This window comes from Marmota flaviventris, chromosome 12 (genome assembly GCF_047511675.1).
Source record: "Marmota flaviventris isolate mMarFla1 chromosome 12, mMarFla1.hap1, whole genome shotgun sequence".
Lineage (NCBI taxonomy): Eukaryota > Metazoa > Chordata > Mammalia > Rodentia > Sciuridae > Marmota > Marmota flaviventris.
The window spans coordinates 29,580,714-29,606,273 of NC_092509.1; the positions used below are offsets into that span (position 1 = coordinate 29,580,714).

Below are 25,560 nucleotides of genomic sequence, written 5' to 3' on the forward strand. Positions count from 1 at the left end.
TTCTCCCTTCTTTGTCCACTTTTTAGTTTCTTATCTACTTTTATTATTCTCTCTCTCTCTCCCCCTTCCCCCCTCTCCCTACCTGCCTCCTCCCTTCTCCCCTGCTCCACATTCTCTCTCTTCCTGAGCTGGGCATTAAATCCAGAATCTTACTTATGTACATTGGGCAGGTGGCTCTGTCTTTGAGATACACTCCCAAGTTTGTTGAGAGAAATAAGCCTGCTCTTGCCACAACTCAATCTCATTCATTCCTGGAAGTCACTTCTACTTAAAGGAGGGCCATAAACTTGCAGGTGTTTCAGATCCTCCACCAGAGTTACAGCAGACAATATCAGAATCCTGAGTAACAACCAATTTCAACTGTGCCTGTGGAAACCACCACAAACTAATGCAGCTTCCACTCCCATTATAATAGTAACCACTGACACTACACCTCACATACTCTGCAGTCTACACCATCCCAACCTGGATTACCAGAGGGACTCCACTATTGTGAGACCTACAAAGAAAGTGAATACTCAGGCTCCAATACAGTACATTGTGTCAAAAAATACTAAATCACAGTTAGAGAAGCCACAGAAAGATCACACTATAATGTTCAATTGGAGTTAAACTTCACCCTACATAACAAACCAATACCCCAAGTTATATCATCCAAAGAAGGTATCATTAAGAAGATCCTCATATTAAAATTGAGGCAAAATATTCCCCCAAACATACACAAATCTCAGCATAGAAACACAAGCAATATGAAAAAACAAGGCAATTTGATGTTTTAAAAAATTAATAAATCTTTGTAACAGATTCCAAAGATACTTAAGAGAATGAAAGCTGAATAAAGAATTTAAAACCATAGTTTTTAAAAAATAATTAATTTAAAGAGAATACAGAAAAACAATTGAGGAATTAAGGAAGACAATGCAGGATATTAATAAGAAATTCAGTAAGGAGATGAAGAATTTGGAAAAGCAGAAATCTTAGGAATAAAATTCTCAATAAGTCAGATTAAACAGCTACAACAGACTTGAAAGCCTTACCGACAGACTAGATCAAGTGGAAAAAAGAATATCAGGGTTTAAAGACAAGGCTGATGAATTATCACATATATACAGTAATAAAGAAGAAAATAAGAAAAAATTGAACAGAACATATAAGATCTGTGGGACACTATTATCAGAACAAACTTAAATATAATTGGAATAGATGAGGGAGAAGAGCTACAAAGTAAAGGCATGGAAAACCTATTCAGTGAAATAATAGCAGAAAATTTTCCAAATCTCGGAAAAGACATGGACATCCAGGTACAAGAAGAATTTAAAAAAAACTCAAATAAACTTAATCAGAAAAGAACCTCTCCACAATAGATTTTAGTTAAATTGCTGACAAAGAAAGAATATTAAAAGCTGGAAGAGAGAAGTGTCGAGTCACAGATAAAGGCAAATCCGTCAAAATAACAGCAGATCTGAAAAGAAATCCCAAAGGCCAGGAGGGCATCAAATGATACATTTCAAGTCCAAAAAGGAAATAAACACCAACCTGTATTACTATATCAAGTAAAGTTATCATTCAAAATTAAAGAAGAAAAAAAGACCCTACAAGATAAGCATGAGCTAAGGGAATTCATGACCACTACAGCAACATCACAAAAAATATTTTAGGAAATTCTATACCCAGAGGAAGAAAAATAAAAATCATACTCATGAGAGAACAAGAAAGAATAAATCTCATTAGCATAGTAAATAAGCAAATGAGAAGTAGGAAAAAATGAAAGATCATTTATACAAAAAACTATCAAACCTCTACAATGAATAAGAGGGGGGAAAATTAATAGAGTATTCAAAACAAATAGAAGAAACACAAGAAAATGATGGGAAAAAGTACATATCTTTAGTAATAATACTGAATGTAAATGATCTTAATTCTCTAATTAAAAGATAGGCTGACTGGATTAAAAAACAGGACCCAACAATCACTGCTTATAAGAAACTTGCCTATTAGCAAAGACATACACAGACTGAAAGTGAAAGAATAGAAAAGGATATTCTAAGCAAGTGGAATTTAAAAGCAAGCATGAGTAGTTCTACTCATATCTGACAAAATTGTCATTGTGTCAAAATCAGAAGACACAAAGATGCTCACTACATATTGATAAAAGGAACAATCAATTATAAACATAAATGCAGCAATCGTGAGAGCACCCAATTTTATAAAACAAACACTACTAAACATTAAGGGATAGACAGACCCCAAGACAATGTGACTTCAATATCCCATTCTCAAACAATTCATCCAGACCAAAAAAAAATCAACAAAGAAAGATCAAACAGATCAAATGAGTTTAACAAACTTCTACAGAATATTTCATCCAATAGCTGAAGAATCTACATACTTCTCATCAACACATGGATCTTTTTTTTTCAAAATAGATCACATTAGACAATAAAGCAAGTTTTAACAAAAAAAAATTTTAATGAAATAATTTCTTGCATCTTATTAGACTATGAAAGAATGGACTAGAAATCAACAGCAAGAAAAACTATAGAAATGATAAAAATATATGGAAATTGAAAAATATACTTTTTGAATAAATAGTAAGTCATTGAAAAATGGAGGGGGGATAAAATATTCCTAGAATCAAAAAAAAAATGGAAACACAATGTACCAGAACCTGTGATATGCAGCAATAAAAAAAGGCAATTCTAAGAAGGGAATATATGAGTAGCTAAATTAAAAACAACAGAGATAACAAATAAGTAACAATAACAATGCTTCATCTCAAGTCTCAGAAAACAAGAACTAAACTAAATGCAAAATTATTAGAAGGAAATAAATGATAAGAATAAGGCAGAAATAAGTTAGAGAATAGAAACCAATATAAAAGACCAATGAAAAAAAGGAGTTGGTTGTTTGAAAAGTTAAACAAAATTGACAAAACCTTAGCTAAACTAACAGAGGGGTGGGAGTGGGGGTGGGGGATTGAAATAAATAAAATTAGAGGTTAAAGCAGGACACTATTTCAAAACAGATACCACTGAAATTCATAGGCTCATTAGAACACTTTGAAAAAATGATACGATAGGAAATTGGAAAATCTAGAAGAAATAGACAAATTTCTTTCTGCAAAGCAAAGAAAAAAGTCCAGGACTATATGGATTCACTGCTGAATTTTACCAAATTTTAAAAAAGAAATAATACATGGTCTTTAAAACTTTCCCTAAAATAGAAAGGAAACAAACAATTCCAAACTCATTCTATGAAGCCAGTAATACCCTGCTACCAAAGTCTGGTAAGGATATGACAAAAAAAGTAAACTATAGAACAATATCCTTGATGAACAACAAGACAAAAATCCTTGATGAAATACTTGAAAATCAAATTTAACAGAAAAGCCATATTAAAAAGATCACATATCATGATCAAGTTGGTTGTATTCCATGGATGCAAGTATGATTTAACATGCCAATCAATAAATGGAATAGAGAACATAAGTGGACTTAACAATAAAAATCATAGGCTATATCAACAGATGTAGATAAAGCATTGTACAAAATTCAATATTCCTTCTTGGTAAAATACCTGAATATATTAAGCACTGAAGAATCATACCTCAACATAAAAGGTAAGCCCACAGGCAATATCATACTGAATATATAGCGGGGAACCCTGAAAGCATTTCTGCTAAAATCAAAAACAAGACAAGGGTGTCCAATCTTTCAACTCCAATCCAACATAATTCTTGAAATTTTAGAGTTATATGACAAGAGAAAGAAAGAAAAATGATCCAAAAAGGAGAAGTCAAATTACCCCTGTTTTCAGATGAATTGATTTTTATTTTTTGCAGCCCTAGAAGGGAAGCCAACCTAATTGTGCTTCAGTTCTACAAATGCACTGACAACCCAGTGTTGGGCTGCCCAATTCACCCTGTTCCTCACAGTGGCCTATTTCCACTTTCCTCTCCAACCTCATCTGGCTAAATTTAGCTTACTCAGGTTTCAGTTTCATTGACTTCTTACACAATCAAAGCTGTTTGTTTTTTGATTGTTCCCTATAATATCAGGCAATATGTCAGACACAGTTTTTAAAAAGACAGTGTGTGTGTGTGTGAGAGAGAGCGAGAGAGAGAGAGAGAGAGAGATTTTATTTGTTTTCTTTACTTATTCTCAGCGTATTTAGTTTTATTTCTTTTAGAAATTTAAGATTTTACTGATATTTATGAAAACATAAATCAGAGAACCACATATGCATAAAAAAATCAAGAAATTAACAAAAATAAGCTCAGAGTATCCACAGTCTGTGAGAGCCTCGGAGTACCATAAATACAAGTGGTGACTAAATGTATTCATTTTTCAGTCTTTGACCTGACTTTGTATATTGGCTCTGCATTTGCTGGCTCTGTCTTCTTCAAGAATATGTTATATACAATAAAATGTGCTATAACTATCTAAAACATATGAATGTGTTTATTACTGAATAAATAAAATTATTTTGTAAATAGCATCTACAAATCTATTGTTATATTTAAATTCTGTTCTCCATAGGTATAAGCAATTTACCATTCAGTGACTTCTTAAATTCAATTCCAAAAGGAGTGAGTTTTTGCTAATATATTTCAATTGTGTTTAACTTTGAAATAGCATTTTTTATGACCTTTCAGTTCATAAGTCACTCTCCCAGCCACAGATAATGCCTTTAATCCAAAGGGCATCATAAAAACAAATAAACCAACAAAGAATCGATTTGCTATCATTAAAACTAACAAAATATTTTTGGATTAATCTTCTCTATCTTAGATGCTGATTTAAATATCATTATAATACAAAAGGTTTGCACATGTCTTATGGCTGTTGTAGAAAAACTGTTGTATTCATTTGCTGTTGAATGTTAAAAACAATTCATGTCAGAATCTGTTCATATCACCTGGTTGTTTACAACTGATTTTGGCAGACACAATTTTACAGTAACTTAATACAATAAGCAATAGTCTAGAATTTGATTTGAGTATGTCAACCATGGAATAATTAAATTGAATGTTTCTTGTTTAATTAAAATGACCATAATTGTACATGTAGTCATTAATATGAATAGATCATATACTAGTCAAATACAAGAAGTTCTATTATAAAAAGCTACAGATAAAATACAATCTGAAGAGGATAAAATAGAAAATGTCATTAAACAAACTGGATTCACTAATGTTGAATCAATTCATAACCTATCTAAATTATTTTCAAACTCTATTTTTACTCTGCTTTTATAAGACAAGAACTCTCTCATCATGTGCCTGTGGTCTGAAAAGTACATATTGGGAAGGCTGTTTTCAGACTTTTATAATTTACAAAGATTGTGTGATTTCCTGACTCACACAGATCTATAAATAGAACTGAATACTTATTTCAGCATTAGTTTTGATACCAACAGAATAAATAAAATCAGCACAAATGGACATGAAAATTATTTGATTACTTTTTATTACCGAATCTTAAAATACAAATTCCTTAAGTAATACAAATTTTTCAATAAAATCTGAGTACAGGGTCTTACAGTTCACTCCTCTTCTCCACACCCATTCCCTGGGGCATGTTTTTCCTTTCCAATAGCATCAGTTAATACTCTGCCATGTAACTCAAATCTATCTCTAGTTCTGACCTCTCTTCTGAGTGCCAGTCCTAACTCCACAAACTAGAGGTCCATGAATGACTTAAACTTAGCCTGTCTAAAATCAAATACATGTTCATTCATTGACATGTATTCCTTTCAAATACCCTCTCTTGGTTAATGGCTTCACAACTTATGTAGAAAATAATATTATAAACTTGATGGTCATCCTAGTCTCTCCTCATTCTCTGTCATCATCATTGCTAATATAATGTCATTTCCACTTCCTACTGGACTTTGGAAATCATTTGCTTTCTTCCATTTCTAGTGTTGCTGCCTTAAATCATGTTTTTAATAAATTTTCTTGGAAATAATTATAACAAATCTATAAGTGGTCTCTATACTTTTAGTTTCACACATTCTAAGCCATCTTCCACATTCAGTCAGAGATATTTCTGCCAAATACAAATGTAACCACGTTGTTTCCCTTCATGAATCACTTGGATGTTCTCCTATATATAAATCCCAGCTTCATAGGTTAGCATTAAAGCTCTCCATATTCTATCCCTTACTAACCTTTACACCCTCATCAAACAATCCACAGCTACATGCTGTGCTCCATCCACAGCCATTCTTTGAATATATTGTGCTCTTTTTAATCCCAAGAACTTTATAAATGCTGTTCTCTTATCTATAAAATTCCTACACATCTTTGAGAGTTTCAAAACTCACTTTTTCTGGAAGACATTCCTGATATTTCCATTTAGAATAAAAAGTTACTTTCTCTGTATATCCATTCCGATCTATTCTCTCACTTATTTTTAATGTGTTTATGTTTAACTGTTTCACGAGTCATCTGGAGCTGCTTGAAAATACCTCACAAAAAGTAGAGAATGGATTCCTGTTACATCTATAAAAGGTTTTATACTCCATCTCAAGCTTGCACATTAGCTATGGTATAGATATAGGCTGCCTCCAAACAGTTATTAATACCAATATATCATAAACTGGATGAAGAATGTAAGAGGTTTTAGGGTGACTATTTAGATATAGTGAAGTGGAGGACCCCCCTTGAGAAGTTTAATGATCTGGAGCTTTTCAGTAGTGGACCAGAAGCATCCATTATATTTTTCTAGGGAAATCTTTATCAACATCTCTAGCAATTAGAGAAATTCAAATTAAAACTGCACTGTGAAAATATCTCACTCCAGTCAGAGTGGCAATTATCAAAAATACAAGTAATAATAAATATTGTAAAGGATGTGGGGGAAAAGATTCACTGGTGGAAATACAAATTTGTACAACCACTATGGAAAGCAATATGGATATTCCTAGGAAAACTTGGAATCAAACCACCATTTGACCCAGTTATCCCATTCCTTGTTATATTCCCAAAAGACTTAAAATGAACATACCACACTGACACAGCCATATCAATGTTTATAGCCACTTAATTCACAATAGCTAAGCTATGGTACCAACTTAGGTGCCCTTCACAGAAGAATGTACAGAGAAAATGTGATATATACACACAATGGACTATTACTCCGCCATAAAGAATAATGAAATTATGGCACTTGATGGTAAATGGACAGAACTGGAAACTAATCATGCTAAGTGAAATAAGTCAATCCCCAAAAAACCAAAGGCCAAATGTTCTCCTTCATATGTGGATGCTAACATATAATAAGGGTGCTAGGAGGGAAGAATAGAAGTTCATTGGATTAGACAGAGGTATTAAGGGAAGGGAGGGGGGATGGGAATAGGAGAGACAGTAGAATGAATCAGATATAACTTTCCTATATTCATATATGAATACACGAGCAGTGTAACTCCATATCATGTACAACTGCAAGAATGGGATCATAATTAGAATGAGTTATGCTCCTTGAATGTATAATATGTCAAAATACACTCTATTGTCATGTTTATCTAAAAAGAACAAACAAAATTAATTAATTTAATTAAATTTTTAAAAAAAGTATGCTAGTGTAAAATTCAATAATTCAATTTCTTATAGAAGAAATTTCCTTCTGGACATAAAAGAAAGAATCAACTTAGGAAATTGGAATCAAGTGATGACATCATTCCCCATCAGTGGACTTTTTTCAATTCTTTTAAACACACACACACACCACACACACATACACATACACATACACACACACACACACACACAGTTTTTGTACTCACAGAGCATTCAGTTTGGGGGGAAAGACATACATCATAGACTGAGATAGAGGAAGTTTCTCTAAATCTGTGGTTCTCAACCACTGAGAGTAATTTGTTCCCATCAAGAGATATTTGACAATGCATCTAGTGGATAGATTCTAAGTGGTTGAAGCCTGGAATACTACTTATTTCTCTCCAGAACAAAGCTCTTCAGAGGACAGCTCTAGTCCACTGTGAATGGTGCAGATGTTTAAGAAACCTTGCTCTACAGGAAAACTCTCCAAAACTGCAATGGGACATAGAGAAGAAATCTGACCAGCACTGAGGGATTAGGACAGGCTTTATTGATGCTGGTAGATAAACTGAGATTTGGAATATGTAAAGGAGTAAAAGGAGGAGATGATTAGGTGGAATGGAAATAAGAAAAGCAACAACATTCCAAATAAAGAACTAGCAGATATCCAATCCCAGGATATCTTACAAGTAAAAGAAGGGCACAGCTGGAGTAAAAAGAAGAAAGGGGAAGGAAGTTAGAGTTGAAGTTGTAATGATAACCATTGCCAATCATGTTGGTTTTTTCTTCTAAATGTGGTTTTGGATACAGCAGTGAAAAATCATCATAGGGTTTTGGAGAAAAGGAACTGGTATTAAATGATGAAAACAGATTTTAGAAAAGATCCAGGTGTGGGCTGGGGATGTGGCTCAAGCGGTAATGCACTCGCCTGGCATGCGTGGGGTGCTGGGTTAGATCCTTAGCACCACATAAAAAAAAATAAATAAATAAAGACGTTGTGTCCACCGAAAACTGAAAAATAAATATTAAAAATTTTCTCTCTCTCTCTCTTAAAAAAAAAAGATCCAGGTGTGGTAAAGGAGATGTGGATGAATACAGGAAGATACTATAACAATCTAGGAAAGAGCTCTTGGACTACAGTGATGGCAGAGGAGAGAGAGAGAGAAGTGGATCAATTTGAAAGTACAAAATTGACAGGACTTTGTGTTTGATTGGTTGTAGAGAATGAAGAAAGAGTAGGGTCAAAAATGATACTGTGGTTCTGACTCCCAGATATATGGTAAGGTGATCCCTGACTCACAAAAGAGTGAAAGCAGAGTAAATTTTACAAAGATTCACACACTGGTTTTAAACATACTGATGTACTGATATACAAACAAAGATATCAATTAGGCAGTTGAGGACATGGGTCTGGAACACAGAGGTGTCTGTGGTTGCCCAGGCAGAGAAAACAGAAGAAAGGGCATTGGGTTCAATTGAACTTGAGCAACCTCTATCATTTAGATGTGATTCTCATCTGCTCTCTGCTTTTGTTATGTCATGTCTTTTTGTTATTTCCTGTATTTCTCTCACTGGTCAACCATTAGTGTTTGCCTTCTGCATTACTGGTTAATTTGTTACTGTCCATTACTGCTCATTTACTTTTAGTCAAATATTCCTCTGTTTGCTTATTTGTGTAAAATAAAAAATAAAAAGTCCACAAAAGTCCTTTCTGGTTTGTGCAGAGTTAACTGTTTCTCTTAGTCACTTCATACTGCTAACATCCAGAGCGGTTCAATAAAGGACTTTCTTCCACATTTGATTTCTTTTAGAAACAGATTTCACATTCCTGCCCTCTCTAAATTCATAGATATTTTAAAATAAATTTCCTTTATAGCTATTTTTATAGTCTGAAATAAACAGCTCACAAATTTAATTTCACCAAGGGAGTTCTGAACTGAATGGTGCCCCTTCTCTCTCCGTTCATGCTCCATTGTCCCTGAAATTCACAATCTTCAAGGAACATAACTTTCCTTGATTTTACTTCTCCCTGACCAGGAAAAGCCAAAAATATTCATTAACTATGATAGCCACAAGTTTTAGTGTTTATATGACTGTGACAAGCACAAGATCAATAAATAAAAGTCTCATTTCTGTTACCCTAGATAAGAAATACAGATTTGGGGGGTTTACATCCAGCCATAGAAAAGGACATAAAAGATCGTTTTCAAGATTATAGATTAATGGTTCCCAATCCTGGAGGTATTTCACAAATAACTGTGATAATTTAAAAATTACACAAGCATGGATATTGTATTTTAAGAAACTCATTTTGAGAAGGGTTCTACTCATCTTAATTTTAAAAAGCTGCAGCTGGAATTGATTGTCTATTAGATTTAACTGAGACCTACCCAACACAAGAATATGAGGAATAATTGTCACCTACCAGCAGTGAGTGTCTAATAATAGGGTCTAAATAGGCCAAGTAGTCTCTATCAGTCAGAAGGGTGAGGACCATGGAAAGAATTCAAAAGCAGAAGGGGAAAATTTCAAATCACAAGATCCCATAATAGAAAAACTGTTTATCTTGGCATTGCCAGCACATACCATTCTAATCACTAACTGAATCACATAAAGAGATACTTTTAAATAGAAGCAGATAGCCAGGGTACAGCAACAGAACCATGGCCTTAGTGAAGTATTTGTATATGCTCAGTTAAGGAGAGCACTGAGTAGAAAGAGAAAATTCTATAGAAGTCTAAAAAAGAGTCCTGAAGCTCAAACAAAAAAGGTAAACAAATAGTAAATATGGATAATCATAGCCTTCATAGTAATTATGAATTAAATTTCTACTGCCATAAAACAATAAGGATTATGGCTTTTTAAACTGGTTTTAAGATTTTGCTATTACTAATCATCTTGCTTCCTATTCTTCTTACTTTTCATAAGGAAAATGGCTGAATAGTTTAGAAATGAGAATATGAATTCTCTAATCTATTTTAAATGTGGTCCTTACAATGGTTAATTTAAATTGTCAACTTTTGGATTAAGAAATGCCAAGGATTAAGAGAGTTATGGATGTGTCAGTGAGGGTGTGTCCAGGAATGACTGGCATGTGGAATGGCCAACTGAAATGGAGATCCTCCCTAACCATGGGCATCACCAACCAATAGGATGATGACTTGGATGGAATAAAAGTAGGAATAACAAAGAAGCAGTGGCAGATGGAAGCTCAATTCTCTTGAGGGTTGTTGATTGCTGCTGTAATCATTGTTGGATTCTTGCTTCTTCACTCTTCCAAAGCAGAATTTAACAGTGATTCTCCAGAAGGCTTAGGTCTCAGACTAGGGTAGCACCGTTGATCCCTCTTTTTCTGGAGCTTTAGTCTCTTAGACTGTGCAGCTACTGGTTCTCTCAGCTCTCCAGCCTGCACATGGTCATTGTGGACTATCCAGGTTCTGGTTTCAAAAGTCAACCTAATAAGTCCCCTTTTTATAATTATACTTCCTGTTGATTCTGTTCCTCTAGAGAACCCTAATATTGTGCTAGAGCTAAAATTTTACTGAATTACTATAATGTCAAAATAACCATATCTGAATATTATATTCTGGAGTAGAAAATAATATATTATATTTAAAATCTCTCAGCAGTATCAAAAAATATTATTATAATTAAATTTAGAAATGTTTAAGGTGAAATGATTAAAAAAAGTGGAAGATCATGAGAATGGGTAAATACACTTTAAATTTCTCAAAAATTCTGTACTTTTCCAGGATGTTTGTAAATGAAAAATAGTCACTTTGCTAATTAGCATTACAAAGATAATTAAAGCTTCAGAGACTTTGCAAAGTAAGATTAAAAAGTCAGTGAGAATGCTCTTCTCTTGAACTCAAATTTTTTCATGTGAGCTTGGTCTTCTTCCAAATGAAACAGTTATCCTAATATGGATAATTAAAAGGGAAAATGGAAACCCATGTTCAGCTTCTACAAATGTCAATTAGCAATCAATTAATGGAGCTATTGTTTGAGAAACTTGTTTTCTCTTTTATTGGCTATTTGGCTACTATAAAGGAACCCAGCTGAAGGCATGGTCAATACTATTTTTTCTCAGAGTAAACCAGAGTTCAATTCAGTCTGAAGATGGTGGCTCAGGTTCATGTGCTCAGTCAGTGTTCAGTCCATTTATTTTCTCTGATCTATGATGAAGAGATACCCAAGGGGTAATCTGGAGGAAGAGCTCAGATCTACAATTGAGGTGAAACCCCAGAGAAATCTCTTTCTTAAATATTGCAGAGTAGAAAACCCATCAAGAAGAGGCACAACGTTTGCACTCAGGAAATCAGATTATGTAATTATAAGTATATAGAGCATGCCTTTTATGGACTTGGAAGGGAAGGGTAAGATAGATCCCTAGATTCATGACAGATATCACTAAAAATCTCCAATGGAAAGGAAGCCTTAGAGCCCTGTGATTTTAACTGGTTGAAGAGTGAAAGCTAGAAGACAAAAAACACTAAAGATCCCAGACAATCTTGGGAAACAGTATGAATGACCTCTTCAACCCTTCAAAGGATGGCTTATGACCAGTGTTTGAGAAACACTGATACAAGAAATTAGTAAGAGTCTTCAGAATGCACATGGACAAAATGCACTGTATATCACCAGTGAATGCTTAGCACCAAGAAGCAAGGTACTGAGACCAACAGCTCAATGGTAGAGCGCTTGCCTTGCATGTGTGAGGCAATGGGTTCAATCCTCAGCACACATAAAAATAAATAAATAAATAAGATGGAAATTGAACTAGGCAACTTATAGTATTTTCAGAGAGATGACACATTTTTGTTAAGGGCCAGATAGTGAATATTTTAGGCTTTCCAGGATGGTGTCTGAATTGTAACTATTCAACTCTATCATTTGAATATGAACTCAGAGACAGAGAAAACATGCAGAAAAACACAGATAAAAAGCAAGTGTGGTTGTATTGCAATTAAACTTTAGGAACACTGGCATTTGAATTTCATATCATTTTCACATGTCATGAAACATTCTTTTTCTTTTCATGACTTTTCAATATAGATAGCAATACACAATTTGCTTATCTCTGCTATATTGGAAAATATGACTTAAGAAATAAAGCCCTGGCTTTACTTTTAATGAGGATGAACCTAAGTACAGCTATACTCTAAGCTCCTATGACAGCATTGGCTCAAGATGCCATGCAGTTATAATACTTGTACTGAAGAATTATAAAATATGCTCTTTTCATTGAATTTGCAGGATATTTTTTATTTAATTATGAGTACACTGGTTAACAGACTGACCTCAGGAGTATTGTTAGGCATCAATTTTTTCATTTGTAACTGAAGATGATAATTACTGTTATTTCTTTTCCTCCTAGGGATTCCTCTAAAATTAATTAATGGTCACACATTTTAATGATGGAAATGTACTGAGCAAACTTGGAGAGTGAACATTTTCAAATCTGCTTTAAGAAAAAAATAGGGGCATAAAGCAAAATGCCACTTGCAAAATATTTGCAATTCCTTAGAGGATAACCATTTAGTTAATATAATTACCTATATTAATACTTTCTATCTTTCAACTTTCTGTCTTTCCTTCCTCTTAACAGTACTTACTTTCCTTCCTTTCCTCTGTGCTTTCCAACTTGCCCTGGGTCCTCAGCAATCCCTTTATGTGCACTTGGACTTCCCCTTTCCTTCCCACAGTGGCTATACCAAAATTTCAATAGTTTTCTCAAGTCTCTATCACACTTTAACCAAGAACACTCAGTAAATTACCTTGTGCCAAATTCCAGTCAAACAATTTAAGCTAAAATTTCTTTTACTTTGTTGTTTCAACACAAAATTATGAGTATCTGCCCAATCAGCATCATTGCTTCTATAATCACAAATGAAGTACAGATCTTCTGTCCAAAATAAATAGCTCCACCTGTACTCAGAATAATATTCCCTTCTGCTGTTCATGGATCCTTGCTGTTTATTATTCCATGTTTCCCTTATATTTTTCAACCTGCTCTTCTCCTTCCCTAACAATTTATTATTATTATTTTCTATCTTTAAAGATAAACAAAACTCCGTGAACCCTCACTCTGTTGTTTGGCCATTAGATCATGCCCTCTAGCTGCTTACCCTAGCAGATAGAGAAAAAGCATATATTTACATTCTTAACCTTTCTATCTCCAATCTGCCTCCAAATTCACTGAAATCAGACTTCTGCTCCTATTAGTGCTCAGAAATGGCTCAGACAAAAGTTTTCAATAACTCCATAATCAAACTAATAGATGCAATGCCATTTGGAATTTACTGTAAATTGTGTATAAGGGCATGGCCTAATTTTTCCATATGAATAGGCAATTGCTTCTGCACTATTAAATGTGATCCAAATAAAAATCTCAATCTAATAGAATTCTAAATTTAACCTGTTTTTTTTCCAAATATTATATGGAAAAGACTAAAAATATACAAGATATTTTTGAACATCAAGACTATGAGCTACCAAAAACTTTAGTCCCAGTAACAACATAATAATTAAAACAGTGTGGTATGGCCACAGCAATGCACTATTTTAGGCCTCATTCTTCTTGATTGCTCTGCATCATCTGTTATGTTAACGACTTCCTCTGTTTTGGATCTCTTTCTCCTTCCTTGTCTCAGTAGGGTTGGCTCATACTTTCCATTCCTCCATCTCACTGGCCCTTATTTTTTCTATCTATTCCAAAGATTACTTAAAATGTCCTTTTTATCCAAAAATTCCATCTGGTAAGGCTCAGAATTTTTTGTTTTTAACTACTATCACTGTCTAGTCAACATGCTATTTCTCTGCTTCTTCCCAAATAGGAAAGATTTGGGCACGTGGTTTTTCTACTTTCTCAACCATTATATAAAAATGCATGGCTAAGGTTAACAATAACCTCTATGTTGCCAAATCCACTGCATCTTTTCCACCTTCATTCTATTCTATCACTCAGTAGTAACCAGCACAGTTGACTGTTCTCTACTTTTAAACACTCTCCTCTCCTAAATTTTGTAATAAGAAAATAATCCGGCTTCCCTGTCATCTCTTTGGCTACTTCTCAAATAAAAATTCAAAGGGTTCTTACATTCTACTTTACTTTAGAACACTGAAGAGTTCACTCTTATGTGTTTCTTCTAGTTTTCTCTTTTCTATATTTCCTCTGTGGATAATCTCATTCCCTATTACAGCTTAAATTCCTGTATTTAAAGTATTCTGACTTGTAATTTGTAGTTCTATCCCCTCCTCCACTGGGCACTGGCTTGTGTATCTAACTGGCATTCCACTTTGATTTCTCATAGGCAGGTTAACCCTCAGGGTTCACAGATAAACTACAGGAGGCTCAGGTAAATGTAAATTTCAGATAAACAATAAATAATGCTTGAGTGTCAGTGCCCCGTGTAATATTTGGCACACATTTATACTAAAACTTTATTCATTGTTTATGTGAAATTTCAATATCACTTAGAATCTGGTATTTCCATTTGTGAAGTTTGTCAAGCTTAGCTAAACTTAAAATGCCTAAAATGGAACTTCTGATTTTTCCTTCTCCCATTCTTCAAACAACTCTCTTCCCTGTTTTCTGTCTTCCTAATTTTACTAAATAATACTATTCTTCACCAAGTTCCCCACACTATAAACCTTGGGGAATCAAACTTGATTTTTCTTTTCTTCCTTACCTCCTACATCAAATTCATCACCAAGTTTTGTGAGTTCTATCTTCAAGTCTACCTCAAATTTAGCCACTCTTCCCTATTCATATTGCTGCCACTGCCTCCACCAAGACCTCTCCAAACTATCTCTCCAAACTCACTCCTAGCCAATCCCCACTCTTCATGTCCTCTATCCATGATGGCCTCTAGAATTCTCCAAGCTTCTTCACATTTTGGCACCATCAGAGATGTGGCTCTCCCTTTCTGGAACACTAGTCTCCCACCACTATTATTCTCTCTCCCCAACCTGGTTATCCTTGAGAGCTCAGATTAAATTTTGTCACTCAAAGAAGTCCTTGGAAACAACCACACCTGAATAAATTTCCTCTTGCTCTATTGTTCTCTCCAGTTCTACTGTGCTTTCTCTACTTTCATTATTTTCCTCACAGCACTTACCACTATATACATAAGTGGTAAGATATATATATATGCGCCAGTATCTTTTTTGAAAATCTGCTAAATAATAATGAACAAATGTTTAATGAACACATTAACTGGTAATTGTGCAAAGTCCTTTGCTTACATAATATTTGATGGACTTAAAAAATTAACATGCTGGGAATTTGTAAAAAAACACCAATTATTTCTCTCTCATAATATTTTTAAAATAGCAGGCAAATTACTATAACTAGTACATTAATTTTTAAATGCTATTTTTAACCTACTTAATAAATAACTGGCTTTATAAATAAACATAAGTAAATGCAAGTGCCTCAAGAGAACCTGGTAATTGAGGTCTGGTAATAATTAAGTATTTTATATCTCTGAAGGCATATACAAATATGTTACAATCACTTTAGATGCTCTTCATAATTCATAATTAGCATTGCTGCCACCAGATGGAGTAGAAGGTTATTTAAATGATGTTTCTTAGGCAGCACACAAAGAAAGAGGTTCCTTCTTGTATTTTTTCTATTCTTCTTCTTATCTTATTTACCCTTACCACCACTCTGACATTCAGATACTTACACACACACACACAAAAAAAAATTATTATATAATTTGTTCCTTGGGTTAAGGGATTAAGAATGCCATTAAATTAAAAAATGTGCAGAACAGAAATAAGCAGAGCCAATGAACTTATAAAGTCATAAGCTGGGAGTGTGGAGGAACTTAATTTATTTATTTTATTAGTGGGTATATTATGAATGAATTAGGATATTTAAGGGTTTTTTAGTTATTAATATATAATTTTTATTTTTTCAACTTAGTTGTATATGACAGCAGAATGCATTTTTATTCATCATACACAAATGGAATGCAACATTTCAATTCTCTGGTCATACTCAGTATAGATATGCACCAATTGTGCAATCATACATGTATCTAGGATAATGATGTCCATCTCATTTAAGTTTTGATGAGGCAGAATATAGAGAAAGAAGGAATCATGCCCATCTACAGTTTACATTACTATAATTGGGCAGGGTTGGCTGGGTCTATATGCTTTAAAATTTAAGATCAAATGGCACTGTAACATATGAGAACATAGTACAGTACAGTAGCTAAAAGATATAATATAAGTTGTAAAGTCAAACAGATTTGAGTGCCAATTCTAACTTCCCCAAGTAACACTGACCAGTTTATTAAGATAATTTGCTTTGATTTATTCAAATGTAAAATGAGGATAATACCCAACTTAAATGGTGGCCATAAGAATTCCATAACTTCAAAGTCATTCAATATCACATGATACTATTTCATTTTGATCATAGCCTGATATATTCTTCTTTATTACCTGTCATCACTAGCCCCACATTGGAATAGAAACTCCTTAAGGGTCCAGCCCTTGTTTATCCTGTTCATTTTTGTATTCCAAATATAGGTAATTCTTCTAAGCACTTAGTAGATGTTCAGAAGATGATGAATGGGAGGAAGATATGAAGGAAGGTTGGTGCCACAGTCTGACTGGGCACAAATCACGAGCCACTCCAGCAGGAACAAACTTTATTTCCAAACTCCACCAGCACACTCCACACGCTCCCTGGTAACTCTCCCGAACGCCACCCACGCAGCCCCCAGGAACACCACACACCAACTGGAACTCCCTCCACTGGGCTGCGTGCATTCACTCAGAACCCGGAGAGAACTCAACGGGAACTCCAAAGTAGCGGGCGCCCAAGGCGGACAGTAAAGGTCTAATATACAATTGAATACACAGCCTGTTTCAATCCAACATCATCGAGTCACAGCAATTATAGACAGCTTAACTTAATATCATCATCTTAATGGCTCGCCTCTCAACCATTAGTTCTGGCAAAATGCCAGGGGCCATTCCGACTTGGCTGTGGCTCTCAGAAGATAGGCAGAAAGAGATGGAGGGAAAAGAATAAGAAAAGGGAAGGGTAAAAACTAGAAAGTGTCATACACAATACCTAGAAAGTTAAATTTCAATAAGTGGTGGAAATGTTTTAGTGAAGTGGATGACTTAGTACTACTTTAAAACCATTTCACCCATCACTTAGTATTTTACAAGATCACATTTATGAGCTATATATTTAAATATAAGAATGACCTAACACAGTTTTGAAGATGCAATTGTTCTCAGTTTGTACTATCAATAGTGCTACAATGAACATGTATGCATATATGTATATATTTGTAAAATTTTCTGCATATATATAATTTCTTCAGTGCAGACATCTGGTATTTTAGTAAAACTACTCTGAATTTTTAAACTTTATTACTCATATGCCAAATTTCATCCAACCATTCTACCAATTTAAACAACCATCAACAATGGATGGTAGTATCTAGTTCCTAAGAACTTTATAAACATAGAAAATTATTTTTATAAAAATATATGTCATTTCTTAAATTTGGAATTCTTAATTATGCATGGAAATACAGAATTTTTATATTTCTTTTTTATAATTTTCTAATTAATAATTTTACACATTTTATTGGGTATTTTTTTTTTATATATAATTGATTCCTAAGAGGAGTTTTGTTGTTGTTGTTTTAGTTTGTTTTTAGATAAAGGATGATAATCCTTTACTATTACATGTCTCAAACAATTTATCTATCCAATTTGCCTTTTAATTTTTTAAAGGTATAATTCTAAAGTTTACCATTTATAATTCAAATGCCCAGTGACCACAGAAAGCAGACATTCCTGATCACTAAAAAAGTAGTTTAAAGGAAAGTTAACCTACAAATGAGCTAAATAATTTCTGCAACTCTGAAATGCAGCTGAAGATCTAAGCTCTATTTTAAACTCTTAAAAATTTTTTCTTGTTGACTAAATACATCAAGGAGTACATATTGTAAGGGGGGGATTAGAAACCATTTTTTTTTTTAAAGATGAATATGGGCAGTGGCAGTGGTTGTACAACATGGTTGCATTTAATGCCACTGAAGTGTATAAATAAAAAATGGTTAAAATGATAAAATTTAGATATTATACCATAATTAAGAAGTGATCTATCTATCTATATTTTATAAAAATAGGCATTAGGGCATCATAATTAGCCTAGTAGAATTTCATTTAAAAGTCAGTTAAAACATCTTATTTCTAACCCCCAAATTGTCATTGTTATTAACTCTCTTGTCAATTTCTAATTTAAAAAAATAACTATTACATAAATATCACTGAAGATGTAGCTTAATGGTAGAACACACCTGAATTCAATTCCTTAAACCACCCCCCTAAAAAAAATTTTGCTATACTTCTGTATATTACTAGAAGAGGAATTGCCGAGTCATATCATAATACAACTTTTTGAGGGACTGCCAAAACTATTTTCCAAATGGCTGTACTATTTCACATTTCCAATGGCAATGAATGAAAGTTTTAGTTTCTCCATATCCTCAACACTTGTTACCAGGATTTTTGTATTGTTTTGAAAGGGTAAAGTTTCTAAGCTGCAAAGCCTGAGTTAAAATGTAAAGGACCAGGCATTGTAAACCTGCTTCTAAACTGCAAAGCATGGGTTAAATTCCTGAGGCAGTTAAGACAATGCTCTATTGGCCATTTAGTTGATTTATAGCCTAGGACTCTGTGTAGCTTGTCACGTAAGCATTCAAGACCCTGTGCAGCTTGTCATGTAGGTATTCAAGGCCCAAACCAATCAGTTTGAATGTAACCCCCTCCTCAGGAATGACCTATCACTCCAGCCTGACCTGTTCCCGCCAATGAATGAACTAGTCATGTTTAGGAGTTGTTGTTTGATTTTCCCACGGTGTATGATGATTTGTTAAAGGAGACTGTGAGGTATGTAAAGTCCCCGCCCTCCCCAAGAAGTGTACTTAAGCAGTGCTCAGCCCCTGCTCTGGGCTCTGGGCTGCTCTCCTTTCTCGAGTGGGCATGGAGCCCCAGCATGCTGGAATCTCAATAAACCCCTTTTGCTGTTGTATGAGTCGTGGTCCCTTGGTGGTCTCTTCCTCCGATGTTCGCCGGACCCTTACAATTTATTTTGTGCTATGCCAGCTGGTATTATGGGCTTGATTTGCATATTATTAATGACTAATGCTGAACATCTTTTCATATGTACACTTACTTGTATTTTCTTAGAAGCAATATCTATTCATATTCTTTGCCCATTTTTAAATTGGTTTTGCCTTTTTATTATTTAGTTATAAACATTTTTTATATATTCTGGATACTGTTATAAATATTTTCTGCCATTCTATGGATTACCTTTCTGCTTTCTTAATAGTGTCCTTTGATCCCCAAAGTTTTCAATTTTCATGAAGTTCAGTTTATCTATTTACTCTTTGGTCATTGTGCTTTTGATGTCATATCTAAAAATCACTACCTAGTTCAAGGTTCTGAAGATTTATGCCTATGTTTTCTTGGAAGAAAAGTTTATTAGTTTTGGCTCTTTCATTCAAGTCTATATTCCATTTCTAGTTAATTTTTTATATGGTGTGTTATCCTAATATTAGAGGCATGACAACTAGGCAAAGAGAGGCTAAGCAATTTTCTCAAAGCCTCACAAATGCAAGAGACTGATACAGGATTCCAATCTAAATGATGTGGTGGCAGAGTCTACAAACTGACACACAATTGCTATGTTAATATATTACAACCAGAGCTTTGTTCTTTTGTCAAAATAGATGAGTTAATAAATTAAGCAGTGTTTGTTCTTTTACTTGTGAGTGAGAATGTAGTGGAAAATGCCTAGGGAGATATCAATACTACTCCAAAAAGGGTCCTCAGGTTTCTGCTTTAACCAAAGTAACATTGCAAAGACACATAAAAATTATAAAAGGCAAAACCAAAGTTTACATGCTATAAATCAACAAATTCTATACTAGAAATGTTCTATAGTTTTTACAATTAATCCATTGCTTTCAGTAAATTAAATTACAAGAGAAAATGGCATGAAACATTTCCTTTTCTCAATATACAAGATCTATGTTCATTGATTTTATTAACTTACTAATAAGTTACTAAACTTATTATATTACATTCTGTGAAACTGTGTCTTTAAAATGTGACCATCTTCAAACTATAATGTCTATCTATTCTTACTAGTTTGTATCTCTAGAAATTTCACTGAAATGGTTTATAAGGATATCTATTCTAATAATAGCTCTGTTTGGTCAATAACCTGCCATTTCACATGAAGGTTCAGGGATATTCAAATTATTAATAACTTTGGCAATGTTAACATAAACATAGGTTAAGACTTGTTTTTTTCCAGAATTTTCTATTACAGGTTTCTTTTTTTAATATTTATTTTTCAGTTTTTGGTGGACACAATATCTTTATTTCATTTTTATGTGGTGCTGAGAATTGAACCCAGTGCCTCACTCACACCAGGAGAGCGCACTACCACTTGAGCCATAACCCTAGCCCCATAGGTTTCTAATATTCAATATAAAATTCTATCTACCTTGTATCACTGATTCATTAATGATTAAAATCAACTAATATTCACAAAGAATTGTGTGTTATACACTATGTAAATGAATTCATTATGTCAGAGACATTTCAGAGCAGTTCATTAAATATATCTGCTCTGCCACCGTTTTTTAAAAAAACAATTTCATCTAGAATAGAGTATTTATATATTTCCTAATTCCATTTGCCTACTCTTTCATTATATATACAATTTAATAAGGTTTGTTGCAAAAGAAAAACATATTAGTTAAATGAATAGCAACTTGCCTATTTGCACTTTCTTGCTGACTCAAAACTAGATTTTAATTTGTGCTGCATTCTGCTGTTAATGAAACTGTCTATTTAAAATAACTATTGAAGTCTATAACATTAACATAATGGATACATTCTCCTAGAATCTTAACAGAGCCTTTTTTAAAAAAAGTTAACTTGAGACTTTGTAACAGATACCATTCTTAGAAGGTTGTTTTATTTTTAAAATTTCTAACTGGAACATTTTATAATTTTGATAAACTCTATAATCTAAACCAATATGTACAACTTTGCCAACATAAAAAAGTCATTTGAGCTCAGAAAAGGCTGAAACTTCAAGCTTAATTTTCTTCCTAATAGCTCCAATTACTTTGTATTATCACCAGAACCACAAATTCTACAATACTGGCTACATATAATCTGTTGGTGACCATTGATGAAAGCTCTCCAGAAACCTCTACCTTGAATATTTTATTATTTTATTTAATATAATAATAAATAATATTTATTATTTCATTCACCCCTAACTGAGAAGCATACAATGCTTCCACTACTCTGACATCTCAGAACAGGACCAAAGCAAGTCACTTGAATATGTACTTAAAAATTATACTGGCAATTATTTGTATGATTCACGCTTTCCAAGGAATTAATAAAACTAATATTAGAAAGTTGAACAATAACCTTCTATCAAATTTGATTGTCTTAATATAATCAAAGTAAAAATACTTTCTAAAATACTAAGATATGTGAGTGTGTATTTTAAAAAATCATTTCAAAACATGTTAAATGATGATCATTTTAATGTTTTGTTTTGAATTGAAATTATTGAACGTAGACTATATATTCTGAAAATAAACACAAAGAAATGAAATTGTTTGTGTATCAAATAAATAAAACAATGTTACTGAAGAATAAGAAAAAAAAAGTAAGTTCTTCCCAGGATCACTATTATCCTATAAACCAAATACAAGGTCATGAATAAATTTTTCAGAGTATAATGTGTTCAAAAATTGTTGAGTCCTTTACTATCTTAAAAAATGACTAAGAGAAATAAAAGAAATACTTAAAAAATAACAAGTCTTCTATATATGAAAAAAACTAACAATACATTGAGTATAAGTAGAACAAGTTCCCGTCAAGAACAAACAGAGACGTAAAGGAGAATGCTTCAGTGCAATGAAGCACTAGAGCCACATGCTAAATGTTGGTGCTGGGAGCAGGAGGATGGGATGTAAGTAAAACAAAATATTAAAGTATCATGTTATTAAACATTATTTTTCTTTGGAAGCTAAAGAATATACTTTTCATGCTCTAATTCAATCCTATTATAGAAACATTTTTCTGCTTAGCAGAGAAGTAACTGAGATTGGAAATTAAATTCGCAAAAAAAGAGAAGTAACTTTGTACAAAGAAGGAAGATCATAACCAGGGTACCTGGGTTTACCTTTGCTTTTCGAAAGTGGTAGACCACCATCATGCTGATGAAGTCAAGCAGCATACACAGGGCTTGGAAGGAGATGATGGCAAGTCGCAAATACTTATCCTCCTGGACAAAGCATGGGCTGTCATCAGCACAGTAGGGGCAGCCCTCTCTGCAGGGTAAGCAGACATGGGTTTCTTCTGATACATCTTTTGTAATTCCTGAAAAATGATGATCTGGACCCCTTCCTGAAAGTTCCAAATAAAACCATAGTGTTATTTGCACCTCTGAGGTAGGTGAGACAGAGTACAATGTCAAAACACATCTTTGCCTCTTTATTCCCATTACCATTTATTATAGACCTTTTGTCAACTCTCCTGCTGGGAGAGAGACTTACTTTGCTTTTGAACTCAAAATTCTTTTGATCCCTTTGATTTTAAAATTGTCATTCAGAGTGATTGAGAAAAATTAGCAAAAATGGGAACAAAACTCCTTGAGGGCAGAGAACTCTCTACTAAGTCTCTTATATCATCATCTACCACTCACCACATGATGATACTCCCTAAAGCACAAATCATATTCTATACATATTCATGAAAGAATTAACTAGAAGAATGACAAGAAAGTTGATGTATTTTATGTGCCAAATAAATATACTTAGCACTTTTTAAACTTTTTGACCTAGATGGCACAGAATCCAAATGAGGTTTTGATTGCATCTTAATTTGTCAGGGATCTAATCTACCAAGTTCATTAGGTCTAAATTGGATAAAATTGTACTTAAACAACAGTTGTTCAGTGTGCAATTGCCTAATGATGGTTCATCCTTTGGGCAGAGTACAATCCGTACTTAAAAATTATCATGTTATTTCACACTTTCATAGGATATTTCCATGCTATGCACTAAGTGAAGCTTTTGAGCCTCCATTTAATTTTAGATTATTCGTAAGTTACTAAACGTAAGTTAACTCTGAAGGCCACTACCTAAATGTTATCTTTAATTACTGAATTGACTTTAGCACCAACAAATGTCCAACTAATAACATATACTAAAATACTCAACTATTTCCAACTATGAACTCAACATAAAAGATGTTAGTGAACATGTACATAGTCCAGTATACAATACAACTCTGTTTACTTAGGAATTTGAGGAAAATGTTCTTCTGGTTAAGAGTGTTTTGATAACAAAGTTTAACAGAAAGTTTTTATTTCTTTAAAACTTTTTACTTTTTGAGGGGGGCAGATATTAGAGATTGAACCCAGAATGATTAAACACTGAACCACATATCCAACCCCTTTTTACATTTTATTTTGAGACAAGATCTCACTAAGTTGCTTAGGACCTGGTTAAATTGCTAAGGCTGGCTTTGAACTTGTGATACTTCTGCCTCAGACTCCCAAGTCACTGGGATTACAGGCTACCATGCCTGGCCTATTTCTTTAAATTCTTGTTAAAGAAATCTTTCTAAAATATATTTGTCTGTTTTTGATCAGTAAATACAGTTAAAAAAGTATAGTTGAATATTTCTTTGATGATTCAGGATATATTACTATTTAAGGCTCACTACTCTGTTACACAGTGAAAAGTCTAGGATTTTAGTGCCAAGTAGACATGGTTCCCATCCTTAGAGAGCTCTGACATTAAACAACTCACCTGGGCCACTTTGGATCTTAGTTAACTTATTGATGAAATATTAATTACTTTTGAGATTAAGTGAGGTTATTTATGTAAATTGTAATGACTGGCTTTTTAGTCTCTTCTCTAGACAAAGTAGATACAAAGAGGAATTGGGAATTCAGCAATACCTTAAAGAAAGCTATTATTCAGAAAACAAGGAAAGTAGAAGAAAGAAGTAAGGTGTGGAAGGCTGAATGAGTATGCTAAATTTCATTTCAGACAAATTAAATTTGAGGTCCAACTCACAGTCTAGTAGAAATAATTTAAAAAGTGAGAAATAATTCAAGACTGGATTGTAGGAACCAGATCAGTGACACAGAAAGAGCCTACAGAAAGATCCAGGAGTGGATGAGATAATGGTTGGGGAATGTGAAGAGGACGACACTTGAAATAAAAGTATTTACAATGTCAACACAGAAAACTGAGACTTACTGGATAATGTTGGAATGCAATCAAATACGATGAGTGGGAAAAGGCTAGTAGAGAGTTAAGGATCTTATCCTTTGTTGACCTTTAAGATGGTACATTCCAAAGACTGGTAGGGATTGTAATTAAATTTTCAGGGTTTAAAGAGTAAATAAAAGTAATCAGATAGACTATTATTTCAATAAATGCTCAATTGAATGAAAAAAATAAGAAAAGCTTGTGGTTACTAGGAATAAAGATGGTATAAAAATAGAGTTTGGCTTTTTTTTCCTAACCAAGTGAAATTTGAATACAATGGTAGTCAGCAAAAGAAACCATGACAAAGTTGAGGGCAGATATGGGAAGACTACAAAGAAAGAATGTGAGATATTAAGATTGAATATAATCAAGAGTACAATTGGAGAAATTAACTCAAATACTTATCTCTTTTAAAACTGGAGAGTAGGGGGTTGGGAGAAGACGGCGGCGAGGGGAGTGCATTGCCCCCATGTGCTGCGTCACTGTGTGGGAGAATGACGAGTCAGGACTGCTAAAGGCTATCTTGTTAGGAATTTCCAGCAATAGTGGGGTGCTCCGGAACCTGGAGGAAGGATTTCCATTGCACGAAGATCGGCTGCAGGGACTCAAACACAAGAGATTTGTCGC

The 25,560-nt window shown here is 33.7% G+C and overlaps 1 protein-coding gene across 1 annotated transcript in view; it reads right to left on the bottom strand.

Annotated features, from left to right (window-relative positions):
• Gpr158 (G protein-coupled receptor 158) overlaps positions 1-25,560 on the bottom strand; it is a 408,943-nt gene that overhangs the window by 135,766 nt on the left and 247,617 nt on the right. Inside the window, exon 4 of the mRNA XM_034636630.2 lies at positions 22,833-23,056. Within this exon, the coding sequence (XP_034492521.2) occupies positions 22,833-23,056 (224 nt within the window). The remainder of the gene's footprint in view (positions 1-22,832; positions 23,057-25,560) is intronic.